Source organism: Psammomys obesus, unplaced genomic scaffold, assembly GCF_907164565.1.
Source record: "Psammomys obesus unplaced genomic scaffold, mPsaObe1.curated_primary_1811, whole genome shotgun sequence".
In the NCBI taxonomy this organism is placed as follows: domain Eukaryota; kingdom Metazoa; phylum Chordata; class Mammalia; order Rodentia; family Muridae; genus Psammomys; species Psammomys obesus.
The window spans coordinates 35,667,980-35,683,474 of record NW_026593286.1 but is presented as its reverse complement, the minus strand read 5'-3'; the positions used below and the strand labels follow the sequence as shown (position 1 = coordinate 35,683,474).

Here is a 15,495-nt window from a genome sequence, read left to right as displayed (position 1 = left end):
ATATTATTATTATGTATACATATTATTATGTACTATTATTTTACAAAGTGTAAAGCTATTTTGAAACAAGGATTATTTATTACTTATTATTATTATTTAAGAACTAAAGAAATCATTAATTTGCATACTTCAAAAGTGCAAATGTCCTTAAATAGGAATGTTTACATTCAATTCCAGAGGGTCTTCAGATTGAAACCTAAACCTTCTAGGCTTTAGTCTAAAAAAATCCCAATTTAATAACTAAGAAAGGATAAGTCACACTGTAGTTTCTGCTACTAACTTAAGAACAAATAAATCTCCAGAAACTGTGGTATTTTAACTTCACTGCTACACTTACTCTCAGAACTATACTTCTAACACAGATGGTCAACTGATAGCAGGTTAACCATGTTTACAATGTGTGGGGTTAGGAGAATAAACTGCTTAACTGGATTGTCACTTCCAATAACCAGAAGGACAGATTTCTCTTCATTAGTTCCCAATCACCTCAAAATCAGAGTCAATAATATGGAATAAAGTATACAAACTACACTGAAGCCTGCACTTATTAAAAGATACCTCAACTAAATATGCTGCATGTACAAACCTGATCCTTTCCTATCAAGTGCCAAGAATTTCTAACTTTCTTGTCTCACAACTATGGAATAATTTCTCCCCTTAAAATGGATTTATTTATTAAGTTTAACATCTATCAATTCTTACTCAGATATAGAACAAAAACTTCTCTAAAACAAAAAGAGGATTTGGGGTTTTAGAAAAAGCCTCACCCTGTAAAATTTAGGAAAGAAGCCAGTAAGCCAAGGGTATTACATATCTGAGAGACACACTGTGCACAGTAGGGTGACATCACTGCACTCCAGCTATCTGACAGTGTCTGTGAGCTAGATTGCTTTGAAAACAAGTAGCAAGATTAACAAGTTTCCTATGTTTTTACCTCACTGTTTCAGGCCTTCCTAAGATTTTCTTAAACTACTCTTATATTCGTGAATCCAGGGCAAAGTTGACCAACATCATGGGTGATGGTTCTCCTGACAGTGTTCACTGCTAAGGAAAAGCTCTATGAGGACAGCAAACATATCTGATGTACTTAATCGAGTCTGTAAAATCTGTATTTAGCTAGCTGACACAACAGCACCTGAAGTGTTTCTGGGCCAGCACCTGAGACTACTGTAATACACACACTGTGTTATGTTCTTAAGTCCACATGTGCTCTTTTTCTTTTTTGTTTTTGTTTGTCTGTTTTTTGTGACAGGGTTTCTCTGTGTAGCCCTGCCCATCTAGGACCAAGCTGGCCTCTGCTTGAGATCTGCAGCTGCCTTCTGCTTCCAGAGTGCTGGGACGAAAAGCATGTACCACCACTCTACCCTGGCCCACATTTGCATTTTTAAAAATTTGAGATGTCAATAAAGTTACATCAATATATTTACACATAATTATAATGCTATATTCCTCAGAATACTGTGAAACAAGACAAATATTATCAGAGGCTTTAAGGGGGGAAAAAGTATCTGTTTTATATTCTAAGATGCCAGTTGTAGTTTGGAAGTCTAACAATAATCTTCAGTATATGTTCCTGTACCAAATTTAAGAGAAATAGCCAAGAAACCTTAAAATCTTAAAACGATTAATAATAATCAGCAACATCCACCATCAAAGGGCAAGGCTGACTAGGTTTCCCAGCAGTGAAAAGTCTAACCGTTACCCTCTGCATGCTAGAACACACAATGAAATATGAAGAGATGGGGAGGGAAGCCACAAAGGAAGCTGACGTTTATTTCTGAATCTGCCTCTCCCTTCTAACCACAGGCCTAGGAAACTCTGCCCCGGCTGGGGGAGGGGTGGAAAAAAAACTTACCCAACATGTTAAAAAACAGGAACAATGCAGTTTTTGAGAAGAGTGAAAAATGAACTTAGACTTACATTATCTATTTTCTTTTGTGGTGTAAAAGGGAAATATGTTCTCAAACACTGACATTTTAAAATTAATTTTAAAGCCAGCTGATATAGAAAGACAGCTTGTAAGTTTTCCACAGGCTAGAATTATGCTTCTAAATTATAAATTATGCAAGCCTCCCAGAGAAAACAGGGTCAGAACCTTAGGCCTGCATCCTAAGACTGGTTACAAGCTTGACAGGACTTTAAAGTGCATGGAAGATTTTAAAAATAAGATTTTTAATTGCCAACATTGAAAATTAAATGCACCAATATTTACCATGTGAGTCACTAGCCCAAAGCAATTCAAAGATGCGATTAAGTCTCTTTCATGAAGACATCCAACACTGGGACACACACAATCTGACTGTTTTAATGAGACCCTATGATAAGCTTTTGCTTTAAAACATTTAAAAGCAAACTAACTACAGTTCATGCTGGTTCCTTGTGACATCACCTCACCATAGACAATTTAAAGCTAACAGTCAAGTCCTCTACAAAGTTAAGGAAGAAAACCATCTTTAGCTTCCATACCTATTATTTTTTAGTTAATCTACTAAAGTTACTCATCCAATTACTGACCTTGAAGAACAGGTAGGAATGCTTATGTCTTTGTCTAAGTATCTGTTCAGAGCAGTTGCCAAATGTTTTACAATAAAGGCAACTTGAACACATTTACTCTATCATCTCAACTAAGAAAAAAAAAAAAAAAAAGAATACTACACAGTTAAGAACATCTCACAAATTTTGATCCAGAGCAAAGGTAACTCAAGTAAGTAGCTTGGCCAGAATAATATGATGGTACAAGACACAAATTGGGCATCCCTAGTGGTAAAAATGGATAGAAGAAAGGAAGAAGAAAAGGAGAGAGGGGAACAATTATTGAAGGAGGCGAAAGAGCATCTAATGGAATACTGGGCTTCTTCAGCAGTCTGCTTATAATCTAAAAAATAAGCTATGAACAAAACGCTGTGTCTAATACAAAGCCTCTTGTTTTACAGGAACAATCAAAAGCAGAAGGTGGTCCAGAAGAGACCAAGGAAGGCCGTCTACATACTGATCACATGATACGCACTTAAGGACTCTACTTCTGTTCAGCTTTGTTTAACTGTTTTAAAGACTCTCATCTAAGTGTATATTACAGCTACCAAAAGAAAGCCATGTCTACCTATCATGTAGAGATTAGCAGAGCGGAAAGCAAAATATTCTATGTCTGCAAAATGGTTCATCTTTATGTTATGAAAAAAGGCTGCGTGAAACACCTAAAGAACAAGGGAAGGCCAGTACTTGCCTCTACCTTATACATAAAAGACACAAAGAATTCATTTTCATAGTCTAGCCAATTTGAGATCCCATGCTGAAGATCTTCAGGTAAAAATTAATCATAAAGTTGTTTGTTTTGTTCATCCATCAATAAAAACACTTTATAAACCATAAGCAAAAACATTTACCTCCACACATACAAAAAACTATATGACTACTATCTTCTAACCCTTCATAATCACATTTAGTTAAAAAGAAGACACATATCAGATAAATAACTTGGCATAGTTTTTCTAAGTCTCATACATTTTAAAAATTACTGTACTACTAAACATTAACAGCAAGCTTAGCCATAGAAATGTAATTTGGTTAAGCCAAGGCAGATTTTATACAGGCTTCTACTTATATAAAACACCAATTCTTTGTGATATCAGACATGAGTTTAATATTTATGAGTACACATGTGTGGAATAAAGAAGCATTTCTCTATTTCTCTTTTAGACAGCCACAGTAGCTAGAAATAAAAAAGAATGTATTAAATGAAAACATTTAATACTGTACTAAGCACCTTATAAATATTAAGTAATTTAACCTTACAAAATCCTAATAAATTAAATGCAATTATCCTCATCTCCTTTTCAGATGACATTGGCACTAGGAAGTATTATAATCTAAACGAAGTCACACACACAATCAACAGCAGAGTGCAGATGAGCACGTGGCAGCCTGATCCGTCCCTTCCCATTCACAGATGCAGACGCAGATGCAGAAAGAAAAGAGATCTGAAGCTGCGAGGGATGTTTGATATGAACTCCTCCACAGAACTGATTTTCTGCTCGGTTAAGAAAGCAGAGATGATGGCTTTTCTTTCTAATTACTGATAATGGTTCCAAGTGTGTTTTATAACACAAATAAGAAATCTGAATCTAGACAGTACTCACATCAAATTTTCCTTACCTCCCGAGTTCTTTTGATGTAAGTGTATAGAAATTATTAAAATTCTCCATCTTTATCGGCGTTTGAGGGGTTGTAGTTAGCAAGCCTGAGACACTCCGGCAATCGAACCTTCTCCGAGACATGTTGATGACTGCTAGACTGCTTCTCTAGGCACTTCACCTAGTTAAAAGAGACAGGAAGAGAAAGGATGTAACTTAAATGTAACTGAGAAAAAAAGACATTATCTCGGGCTGGCAGGATGTGCATCACATTAGACAAGTCCAAATATAGTATTAGATAGAACAACACAGACACTGCCTATTTCAGGAGCTTCTTCTGTTCACATCAACAGAATGGTAGAAGCACATACAAACACTGGCACCTCTCCCCTATGCACCTAAGCAAAGCTACCGACGTCATTTCAATGAAACTGCTATAAAAACAGCAAAAAATACTTGATAAAAGTAGAATGAGGTATCATTTTTATTTGATTATGACTTATCATTCTTTTAAGGTACAGCCTTACAGATGTTGGAACTTAATATACGAATGTAATGACTTTGTTTCAACTTCATATGACCAAACAATGTTGGTAGCAAATTCAGATTTTTTGAGTTTTATTACTGTCCTGTGAAAGACAAGAAATAGAACTTGCTCACTGATTGGCTACTTTCCAAAACTAAATCCAGAAACTCCCCAGACCTTAGGAGTTCTTCCCTTGGCAGAACCCAGTGCTGAGCGTGTCATCTGTGAAAACTCTAATCATTTTGCTGGGTCAGTGACTCATCATAAATAAAACTCAGAGTCAAATCCATATCTGAAGTTCATACTGTCTGCAACTTTTGGTACTTTATGAAACCAGTTTTAATATGAAATTACTATTTCATATTAACCAAGTTTGTGTAATTATGGTGGACTCTCTGCCACATCTGCCTAGGGAAAGATCAAGAATTATTCTGCTAGGACTCTCCAATAAAAACTCTCTAGACTGTTTCCATTGCCACATCCCCCTCCCCACTTCCTGCTTGAGAGCAACTGTGTTTGTTGTTTGTTTTTTGCTACATACAAATGCCAACTACTATCTTCTACTTGGCAAACAGGCAGTGTGATTGGAGTACGGCCTTTCTGTTCCTATTTTGTTTGATTTTCAAATCTGTAAATCGTCTCTCTCTGACCTTTGGCTCTGGGGAAAATAGCTGGGATACATCTCTAGGAACGCCAATGCTGGGGGAACTGTGCTGAAATGCTGCTGGGTCTGAATCCCATTTACTTTTCAGTACAGCTAAAGGCCATACACATAGTTCTAAGTTCCCCATGGGATCAGTCTGGTTTTTGTTACTATATTGAAATTCCCAAGGCAGGCTATTAATAAAGAAAAATGTGCTTATTTTAGCTTACAGTTCTGGAGTACAAGGCATAGGAGCCTCAAATGATGCTGGCCTTCTTGCTGAAGAGTCCAGAGACATCACAGAATCACATTGCAAGGGATAAGTGTGTGTACGTCTGGTTTCTTTCCCTGCTTTCAGAAAGCCACTAGCATACTTCATCACCACACCACGGGGGCTCCAATATAAGGACCTTATCTAATCCTAATCACTTCCCAGTGGCTCTAACCACAGACTTGAGGTCCTCACCCTCTTCACACCTCACAATGGCTGGGTGTGGTGGCACATACACCTATAATCCCAGCACTCAGAAGACTAAAGCAGTCTGAAAGCCTAGGGTAGGACTGCTAACAGTTTGAGGCAAGCCTGAAATACACAGTGAACATGAGGTCTGCCGGGACTATACAACAGAACCTTGTCTTAAGAGGAGGAAAAAAGCACCTCACAAAGGGAATTCAACAAGAGTTTGGAGGGTAAAATATATTCAAATCCTAGCAGCTACCATTATAGGCCAAACTACATCTTCCTGTGTCTGTTAAGTGAAATATTAACCCCCACTACCTCACAATGCAACTGCTTTTTCAGATAAGGGCTTTTAAGGTGGTGACTGAGTTAAAATGATACCATTAAGATAGGGCTCTAATCCAGCACGACTGGTGTTCTTATAAGAAAAAAAAAGACATAAAAACACATGAAAGACATATGAAAACACTGTCAGAAAATAGCCAAAGTAAACAGCTCTCTCTTTTTTTAAGGGTCTCAACTATGCAGTCCAGTCCTAGAACTCTCTGTGTAATCTAGGCTGACCTTGAACTAGTTATAATCCTATCTCTAGGTGCTAGGATTACAGCCTGTGCTATCACACCTGGTGCTCAGCTAACGTCTTCATAACCTTCTTAGTTCCAAAGGCATTGTTTCCCCGGTCACCTTTCATTGTCTAAAAATCAATGCAGCTACCAATCTTCAGTCAGCCAGTTAGGGCAAGCCTTTTCTCTACCACCTTTGGACTTTAGAATTCTGTACCTACACTTGAAAGTCTACACTTATGCTTATGCTTATGTTATTCTCAGTTCTACAAAGAGAAGGGACAGGCTTAATCACTGATATAACTAGGCTATCTTCCCAACACTTTTCACCAACGAAGAACATGATAATCAGAGAGACAAGCTCATGAGTTTTAATTTTTATTTCATATAGATTTTGGAGTCTAGAACATTTCATAAATGTTCTATTATCTATTTTCTATTATCAAATTTCAAGTGACAATATGATCCTTTTATTGCATTAAAGAGTTATGCTTAGTTACGCATGATTTATAAGTTTAAAAACACTCCAAAGACCTGTTGAATTCATAAACTCTAAAATCCAACATATATAACACTCAAGAAAGTTGTACTTTCAAAGATTACTTTTTAACACAGTAAGTATGAAAGTAAAGACATAAAAGTGTATAAACAATATGATAAATCTGCAGGTAGACTGTTAAAGTCAACAGAAGATTGGAAAATTATAGTAAAATATTCATAGCAGTCATTCTTAGTGAGATTATGGTAATTAGAATTTATTTCTAGCTTATATAAACTTCAAGAACTACTTCAATAATTAATATAGACAAGTGTGATGGCTGCCATGTCACCTCCTAAGAACGAATATTTAAACTTAAAATAATATGACTACACAATGAAAAAACTCACAAAGTCTTCCTTATTATAGAAAATGGCTGTGGATGTGTGGCCAGAAAACACAAAGGTGTTAATGTACACAGCAAGAACTGACTTTGCCTGAAGTTCAAGAGCCATTACTGGTCAGGTTTTTCTTTGCATTTACATATAGCTGATGGTGTTCTTTACCCAAATCACAGGTCAGAGCTCATGCAGAGACCATGGACAACTTCAGGCTATTTACTAAACAAAAATCATTACATTGTTTAAATGTACATAAAAATACTTCACATTTTATGAATAAACTTAGTTTTAACTCTATATAATGACTAGTCAGTAACATTAAAAATGTTTTGTTTTTTTTTTCCAGGAAACATTTGAGAAAAGAACATAAGAGCTGGAGGACAGGGAGGAGCACTGTGGTGTCCTTCAGACAAGACACGGCTGCCGCACACAACTCACAGCTGCTGAGTTCCAGCATGGAGAGGCCCCCACGGCCCTGGCCCCAGCTGAGGAGCCTACAGTAGCTGAGACTGTTAGTGGAGGAGAGCCACCGGTCTTCAGGAGCGTGGCCCCTGAAGGATTCCTCATGTGGGTGATGAGTGCGCATGGACAGCACCAACTAGACTCAGGGAGATCAAAGAACTAAGGACAGGAAGTTAGGAGGGAGATGGCAGCAAGCTCTAACAAAAGATGCAGGGAGAGGGTGGAAATGTGATTATAACACATTGTATACCTGTATGAATTTTTCAAATAATAGCACACATATTTGTGTAGGTAGGTAGGAATGATAGTGACTATTGAGATTTGTAAGTCCAGATTTATACTGGGACCCTCCAAAAGCTAATTAGAATTGTTTGGCAAAGCCTGTAATTCAGTTATATGAAGAGAAAATACTCTTCTTTTAAATAATAGGAACCAAAATGCGTAATGATAGTGTAGGCATAAGGTTACAATTCAAATATTGTAATTCAAATATTGATGTATTCCCCATATCTGGTTGTAATCCTTGTTCTGAGAATCTCCTGTCTAAATGTTGTGTAAACAGTGCTCCTCAATTGTCCCCTGATATGTCAATAAAGCAGCTTACAGCCAATCACTGAGCAAGGGAGAGAATAAGGCTGGACATCCTGCCAGCCAAGGGAGGAGGAGTTAGAGGATTCAGCCAAAGATGCAGCCACAGGTAGATGTCCAGGAGGAACAAGGAGAGAGAGAGCTCAGCAAAGAAAGCTACAAAGTACAAGTTTGGCTGGGATGCATGCTGGGAGGAAGCCAAATTAGTTTAAAGGGCTAAGAAGAGAGTTAATACTGCTCAGGATTGTGCTGTGAAGCTTGTTAAAATAATATAACTGAGTCTCAATTATTTGTGTGATAGCCAGGTTAAGAGAGAAATGAGAAATAAACATAGTTTTATAAAAATAACCCTAACATGACAACCTAAATTGGATCTTACTGATCAGCCTACTTAAAGGACTTTTCTAACTGGGCTTTGGCATATATAAACTTCATATCCTAACAAATTCTGTAACACTCATATGAACTGACAGTCATTATAATGAATGAATAAGCCATACTTGTATGACAATGGATATAATCAAATGTTAAGCAATTGCAAGTTTTCAAATACATTTAAATGCAAAAATGAGTTTTGATATTATGAGTCAGTTCATTGTGGCTCTACATCTCCAAAATGCAAGCTTTGTCTCAGAAGACATTTCAAGAAGCTGAATCTTAGGCACATCTACCTATTGCCAATATACCTGCGTCAGAAGCTGTTTAAGGATCCATACAGCTTTCTTGTTTGCCTTTTTACTACACTTAAATGAGTTGTCAGTCTGTTTTCCCATTTCACTTCCTCTAGTCAATTTTGCATATAATGAAGCATAAATGTCACCTCTGTCAACCAAAGTCTTTACAAACAAGGGCTGCCTGTCATGTAAGACACATGAGGGCTACCAATCAGTTCTCTGTCTCTCCTTGTAGGCCCTAAAACCACCACCAAATTCTCTTGCTTCTAATAAACAATCTATAGATCTTCTCTTCTACAATTTATAGGTACAACCAATTCTAAGTAAGGATATAATTTATTCTAAATTCACAAATTACGAATATCTTACTCACTATGAAGACAATGTTTTATCAGACAATGCTAATAAAAATATCTTCAGGGACTTACTAAATTTTGTTTGTAAAGAATTACAGGCACAGTGCCAGAAGGCATAAGTGCATAACAGAGGATACAAGTAAGATTTTAATCATATTAGCATGGTGTCATACTTTCTCCAATTTTTTTCATTAACTCCCATTAGAATAATTACAATAAGGACTGAGATACGGATCAATGAAGGAAGGAAAAGAATGAAATGTTAGATTTGATCTGTGCCTTGACTGAATGAAGAAAGCAAGTGTGATGAACACTAAATAAACATCCTTTAAATCTCTAACTAGCTCCATTTAAAAGTTATTCATTGCAATATTCATTTCAAGGTTTCCAAGTGAAAGAGCTTATGAATGTAGAAATTACAGAGTACATTAATGAAAGCATTAAGAAATAAGTTGCCTGCTTTGATTCCTTTATTAGCCCCAGGAACTATAACTTAAAATCCTTTGTAGCATGACACTCAAAGACCCTGGAAGCTGAGTATACACTAGCTTCATTTCCTGTCATGATTCAATCTCATATTTTATTTCCACTTCTTTGCTTTAGTTCTTTGCTTGAAATATCCTTTCTAGCTTTCTGTACGTGGCTACTTCTTACTCATGCTCTGCCTCAGGAAGCCTTGCCTCAAACCCACAGGTTGACTTAATGCCTTACCTTTATGCTTCAAACAAGAGAACTCCTGACATGCCCTCTACCTGAAATCTAACGCTGGGTTGCAGTCCTATCTGGTGTCTAAAGGACAGTGACCTTTTGCTTCAGCTTAAGCAGCTCAGCATGGTGTACTTAGCAAGAATTTAAAATGTCTGAACAAAATGCTGTAATAACACATAACCAATTGCCTTTTTAGGTACATCTAAAGGATTAGCCTACCTGAGATTTATCTTGAAATTGCAGTACCAAAGCTTTCAACAGTCTCTGCTTATTTCAGCAGTTGGCTAAATAAATATTTAAAATTGCTCTAATAGAATTTCAGCTCAAAACAAGGTAGTCACATAATTCAGAAATGTGAATAAAATTATTTTAGCATCTTTTATAATTTAAAATAAAAAACCATTCAGTCTGCGCTTACTGATTGCTCCAAACTAGGTTTCATGAAGACTGTTTTCATGTAGGTATCTGTGCTAGCTAAGAACACCCTGAAGGCCACGTACTCGTCCTGTCCAAAGACTGACAAATCTACACCTTCACGACAAAGTTTGAGGTAATATGGCTGGGAAGCAATTTCTCTCTTCTACATGGCCACCAACAAGACTGAGTTGTGTCCAGGAAACAGAGAAACTGAAGATGTGCTTATCTCATCCCTAAGAAATGACAACGTTCTGTCATGTTGAAGATTCTGTGTCGGTTGGCCAGAGACTGGAAGACAGCATTGGTGCTGACAGATGATTTCCATGTTCTACGTATTCTCCTGACAGCCCTGCACTGTTATGTTTGTTTTTAAAACTCAACAGCAAGCATAACTCAATAACTTAATCCCCTGAAAATCACAGTAGGAAGCCAACTGACTCTAGTCCAACCACTGGAGTATCGATTACAGCAGGGTTACAGTCCCAGGGATGGAACCAGCCTGATACTGGGCCAAGACAGTAAGGCCGGACGCCGCCACCTCTTCCCACCTTCAGAACAAGAAACAAATCCCGTAACTGGGAAGTAGGATGAGAAGATATTGAGAAACGGAAATAATGGCGAGCCAACATTACACTGAGCTTGTCAATCATCAAATGGAAAATTGGGTCTCTGTTGTAAAATGAATTATCATACCGTTTACTAATGGCACCACTCAAGGTACTGCTTGTCCAGGAACTATTACAATGTAAAATGGAATCTAACCCTTAAATGATTAAAAAAAAACCTACCATTTTACCATTCAGATTTCTCAAGTACATCCTCTTCTGAACTAGCTGGAAAGAACAACGTGACCAATCAAAACATAACATGTTATAAACAAATATTAAAAAATGGGCTCATTTACATGCTCAAAACAACTAAGTATAAATTAAATGCTTGGGAAAAGAAGAGAATAATCAAGTATGCGCCCAAAGTTGCAACCTTTCTCGCAAAATAATCATATATACACTTGTAACTTCCATTTCTGGGCATTTCACCGAGAAGGCTGTACAGCGGTGTACCAATGAGAAAGCGAGTCTCCATCTCTGTGTAATAAAACCTGCGCCCCTTGAGCTCCAACTTCCAGGTCTCACATGCCTCCTCTTGCCTAGTTATCTTTGCAGACCTTGAGGCCAAAGGCACGGTCTCTCTCTCCTCGACCTGAAAACTCAACAAGTCCACCCGGTATCAAACCTACCGGCAAGGTTCGGCGTTATCGGTGCCATGGATGTGTAAACATGACGTCAGCCAAACCCTCGGCGACTGTCACACACAGACCTAAGGTCCGAGTACGACTGAAACTACCAGGCTCTCAGACCTATTTCTTAATTTCAACTTGCAAGCTTACGGCAGCGCGCCTCTCGTCCCAGCCCCAGCCGGCCCGGCCGTGAAGTTTCCTCCAACTCCGTCCGCGCTCATCAGGACGCAGCGCTTTTTCCCACGGTGAGGCCGGGCCGGAGGCGCCCAGGCGGCTGGCTGGGTATTCTGAGGATGGCTCCGGGGCGCGGGGGGCGCCCCACGCGAGCCTCTCCCGGCCGGGCGCGTCCACCCGCCGACGCGAGGGCGTCCCGCGCCCACGGCACGCGAGCCCCGGAGCCACACGGAGGACCGCGTCCGCACGCCGCGGAGGCGATCGGGCACCGGGACCCCCGGCGCGGAACGCCCGGCCGCGGCTAGGCCCCCCCGACGGGGCCGCGTCTCCACAGCGCTGAGCTCACCTCGCTGTCCCGCCCGCCCACCGCGGCCGGTCGCCGTCAGCCAGGCCCGGGGTGAGGCGGCTCCCGGCGGCGACCGCACAGACGCTGACCCGAGCTTCTTACAGTTGAGGTTTGAAAAGTGCAGCCGCGTCTGGGACACTGTACTTCGGGAGGCTCCGCCCCCGCGCGCCGGACAGCCAGTCGGAGCGCTCCTGGAGGGTGGGGCCGTCACGTGGGGGCGGGGCGGGGCGCCGGCCGGCGGCGCGTGCTGCGGGGCGGGGCCGCAGCGGGAGTGGGCGGGGCCTGGGCGGGGGCGCCAGGCGCCGGGAGGCTTTGCCGCTGGCAGTCTGGCAGTGGAGACGGGGTGGGCTGGGTCCGCGAGCGCGTCGTTTTCCACCTTCCGAGTGGTCCAGGGAGGTGTGAGTGTTGGGACACCGGAGGCGTCCAGGCTGTTTGCCACCGTGACGACCCAAGTCCTGCTTTTTAAGTCTTCCTTGTCCCCTTCCTTACCAGCCGAGCCCACTCTACAAATAGAGAAAACTGGAAAGTTTGCTACCGGTTCGTTCGGGAGTTCTTGGAACCATAAACGGCGACTCCAGGATTATCTCTCCAGCTGGGTGTCCTGAGACACTGGCTCGAGGCACTGTAGGAGAGTCTGAAGACGAACTAATTGTTGGTTTACCGTGCTAAGGGAAAAGATGAAAACCTGTATTCGCTCAAAGTGCATTGCTAACTTTTTTTTTTTTTTTTAATCTTTTTGGCAGTGTTAAGGGTCCAAAGAGACCCCAGGGCCTTTCACATGCTAAGCAAGGGCTAAGTTCTACTCCCAGCCCCCAGGATCTGTACCTCTTGAAGACACCTTAAAAATTGAGAGTTTCCTGCTAGACACAGAAGGTTTCTACTTCTTTGTAATGTATACACATAGAATCTAGGGTTGGTGAAGAGTTTTGTTGTTGTTTTTTTGTAGGCGTGAAAAACAATTGGGGAAAGATGCTGTTAGTGGGATCCTCTTGCCTTTGAAAGATCTTAGCCACATTTTAAGGGGATCTGTTCTTCCTCTGTCACATCTAGCCAGGATTTCCCCAAGCCACCTGTGTGCTCTTCCAAGCAGGTTATGTCCCAAGATACATGCATTTAAAGCGTCACAGCCATTTCCTGAAGTCTGACTTATTTAAACAGGCCTCAATAATATGTTGATTCTCTAAGCTTTGTCAAATGTCTCTTTCTGGTCAGGAAAGCGTACATGTTAGGGTGAAAACAAAGTCGCACGCTGACACAGATTCGTCTGGTGTCTACAAACCAATGAGACTGCGAATTTTCTTCCAGGAAATAGCAGCTGCATCCCAAAATCTCAGCACCAAGGCTGGGCCGGTACCTTCCTGAGGTTCTTGGTGTATGCGTGTGTAACTGTACCGTTTTAATTTCAACAATGTCTTGGTTGCCAGCTTTTGTGTGTGGAAGGGTGTGTTGCGTGCGTTTGCGTGGGGCTGTGTACATCTGTGTGCGTGTATGTGGAAGCTGGAGGCTAAGGTCCCAGGCGTCAGCCTCACTAGCTCTCCACCTTATTTTTTGAGACGGTCTCGCCCGGCTGACCAGTGTGGTCCTGGGATCCACCCACCGGTCTGCACTTGCCCAGCACTGGGCTTACAGCTGACAGGTGCAGGTGGCGCCGTGTCCAGCTTCTTACATGGGGACCCGTGCGGAGGTCCTTGTGGTGGCGTGGCAAGCATTCTGACCAACTGAGACATCTCCCCAGCCCACTGCCAACATTAAAAAACAAACAGTTTAATGATTCATGCACCGTGAGGGGGTGCCTAAGAGGGCAGGCGCCAGAGGTGTTGCCCCAGGTGTCCACCCAGAGCTGGCCTTAGGTGCTGTCAGCTGCCTGACATGGGTACTAAAATCTGAACTCTCGCCCTCCGCGGAAGCAGCCAGCACTCTTAACCAACGAGTCATTTCTCTGCCACCCCTTCCCGTCACCGGCTTTTAAGCAGTCTTCTTACATTTTATTTCTTTTTCCACTGTGAGCTCGTTGCCTCCTCCAACTATCAGAACTCACTGTTGGGCTGTGCTCTGCACCTCCAGCGTGGTCAACCTGTGTACGTTGGTGTGCAGCAGACATTTGACCTGTGTGTGGCCTTTATGCTCCTGTTCCAGATTCATTTTTGTTGTTATGCTTTAAAAAAAAAAAGAAAGAAAAAAAAAAAAGGATCCTGACAGCTGCTTAGAGAAGAGTTTTGTTTCTATTACAACCCCAGATACATTTCATCATTGAGGGGAAGTCAAGGCAGGAACTTTAAACTGCTGGTAATATCACATCCGCTCTCAAGAACAGAACATAATGCACACTCTGGTTTGCCTGTGCTTGGCTCAGTTTCTCTTGAGCAGTTTAGGAACCCTTGCCTAGGGAATGGTGCTACCCACGCTGGCCTGGCACACCAGTTAACTTAATTAAGATAATCCCCACACACATGTCCACTGGCCAACCCAATGTAGACAGTCTCTCGTGAACCTCTTAGTGGATTCTGGGTCACACGAACAAAGCTAACCATTGCAGTCCTATAACTCTGTGCTTGGGATCCGACTTATGTTCTTCCAGAGACTTCCGCATCTGCTTGGTCTCTGGTACTGTGTGTAACGGGGGTTTCCTGTTCTGGACCACTGTAATCTCTCAGGGAAATTCAGGAGTCAGTGCAGTCATAGCCACATATGTTCTCCCTGCTGTTCCTTTGCAGAGGAAATCCTCCTGGGCTGTTCTGCTGTCTTTACTTCTGCCCTATGGAGCTGACATCTTTGGATGCCGCTGACCAGGAATGGTGGTGAAAGACTGATTGGATTCTCTCGAATCGTTTGCACCTTCTATGAATACTAAAGTAGGACGATTCAGAGATGTGACCTTTAAATAGGCAGTTAACGTAAGATGAGGTTATATGAGAAGGTCTTAATACAATATGATCCACGTCCTGATTAGAAAAGGAGAGGTCACAGATAAGCCTAGGGACAATCATGTAAAGATACTGTAAGAAGGCAGCCATCTGTGAGCTGAGCAGAGACCCCTCAGAAGACCCTCAGTCCCCCTTAACCCAAGACTCTAGACTGTAGAAGGCCAATTTCAGTTGTTTAAGTTACTCACTCTGGTATCTGTCAAGGCAGTCCTTGCAAATGAATAGAGTTTTGTTCCCTGAATACTCCAGCTGAGAACTCACATGCTGACGAGGAACAGGCTGTCCTTCCTGTTCACTGTAGTTAATCATGCCCATGTCAAAAATGTTTGCCCATCTACTCTGATCACGCCACTGTCTACCATACCAAGACAGATAATCTTTCTTTGTCCGACCAGGTGAGCCACCACA

General features: G+C 41.3%; 1 protein-coding gene across 2 annotated transcripts in view; it reads right to left on the bottom strand.

The window, feature by feature from the left end:
- Stk17b (serine/threonine kinase 17b) overlaps positions 1 to 12,283 on the bottom strand; it is a 29,697-nt gene extending 17,414 nt beyond the window's left edge. The window contains exons 1-2 of one of the 2 annotated variants that reach the window (XM_055616647.1): positions 12,164 to 12,283; positions 4,153 to 4,311 (exon numbers count right to left, since the gene is read on the bottom strand). In XM_055616647.1, coding sequence (XP_055472622.1) covers positions 4,153 to 4,274 — 122 coding nt within the window. In that variant the 5' untranslated portion in view covers positions 4,275 to 4,311; positions 12,164 to 12,283. Of the gene's footprint in view, positions 1 to 4,152; positions 4,312 to 11,643; positions 11,713 to 12,163 lie in introns of those variants that run through there. The other variant, XM_055616648.1, reaches the window with a different exon arrangement.
- Positions 12,284 to 15,495: the final 3,212 nt, after the last annotated feature.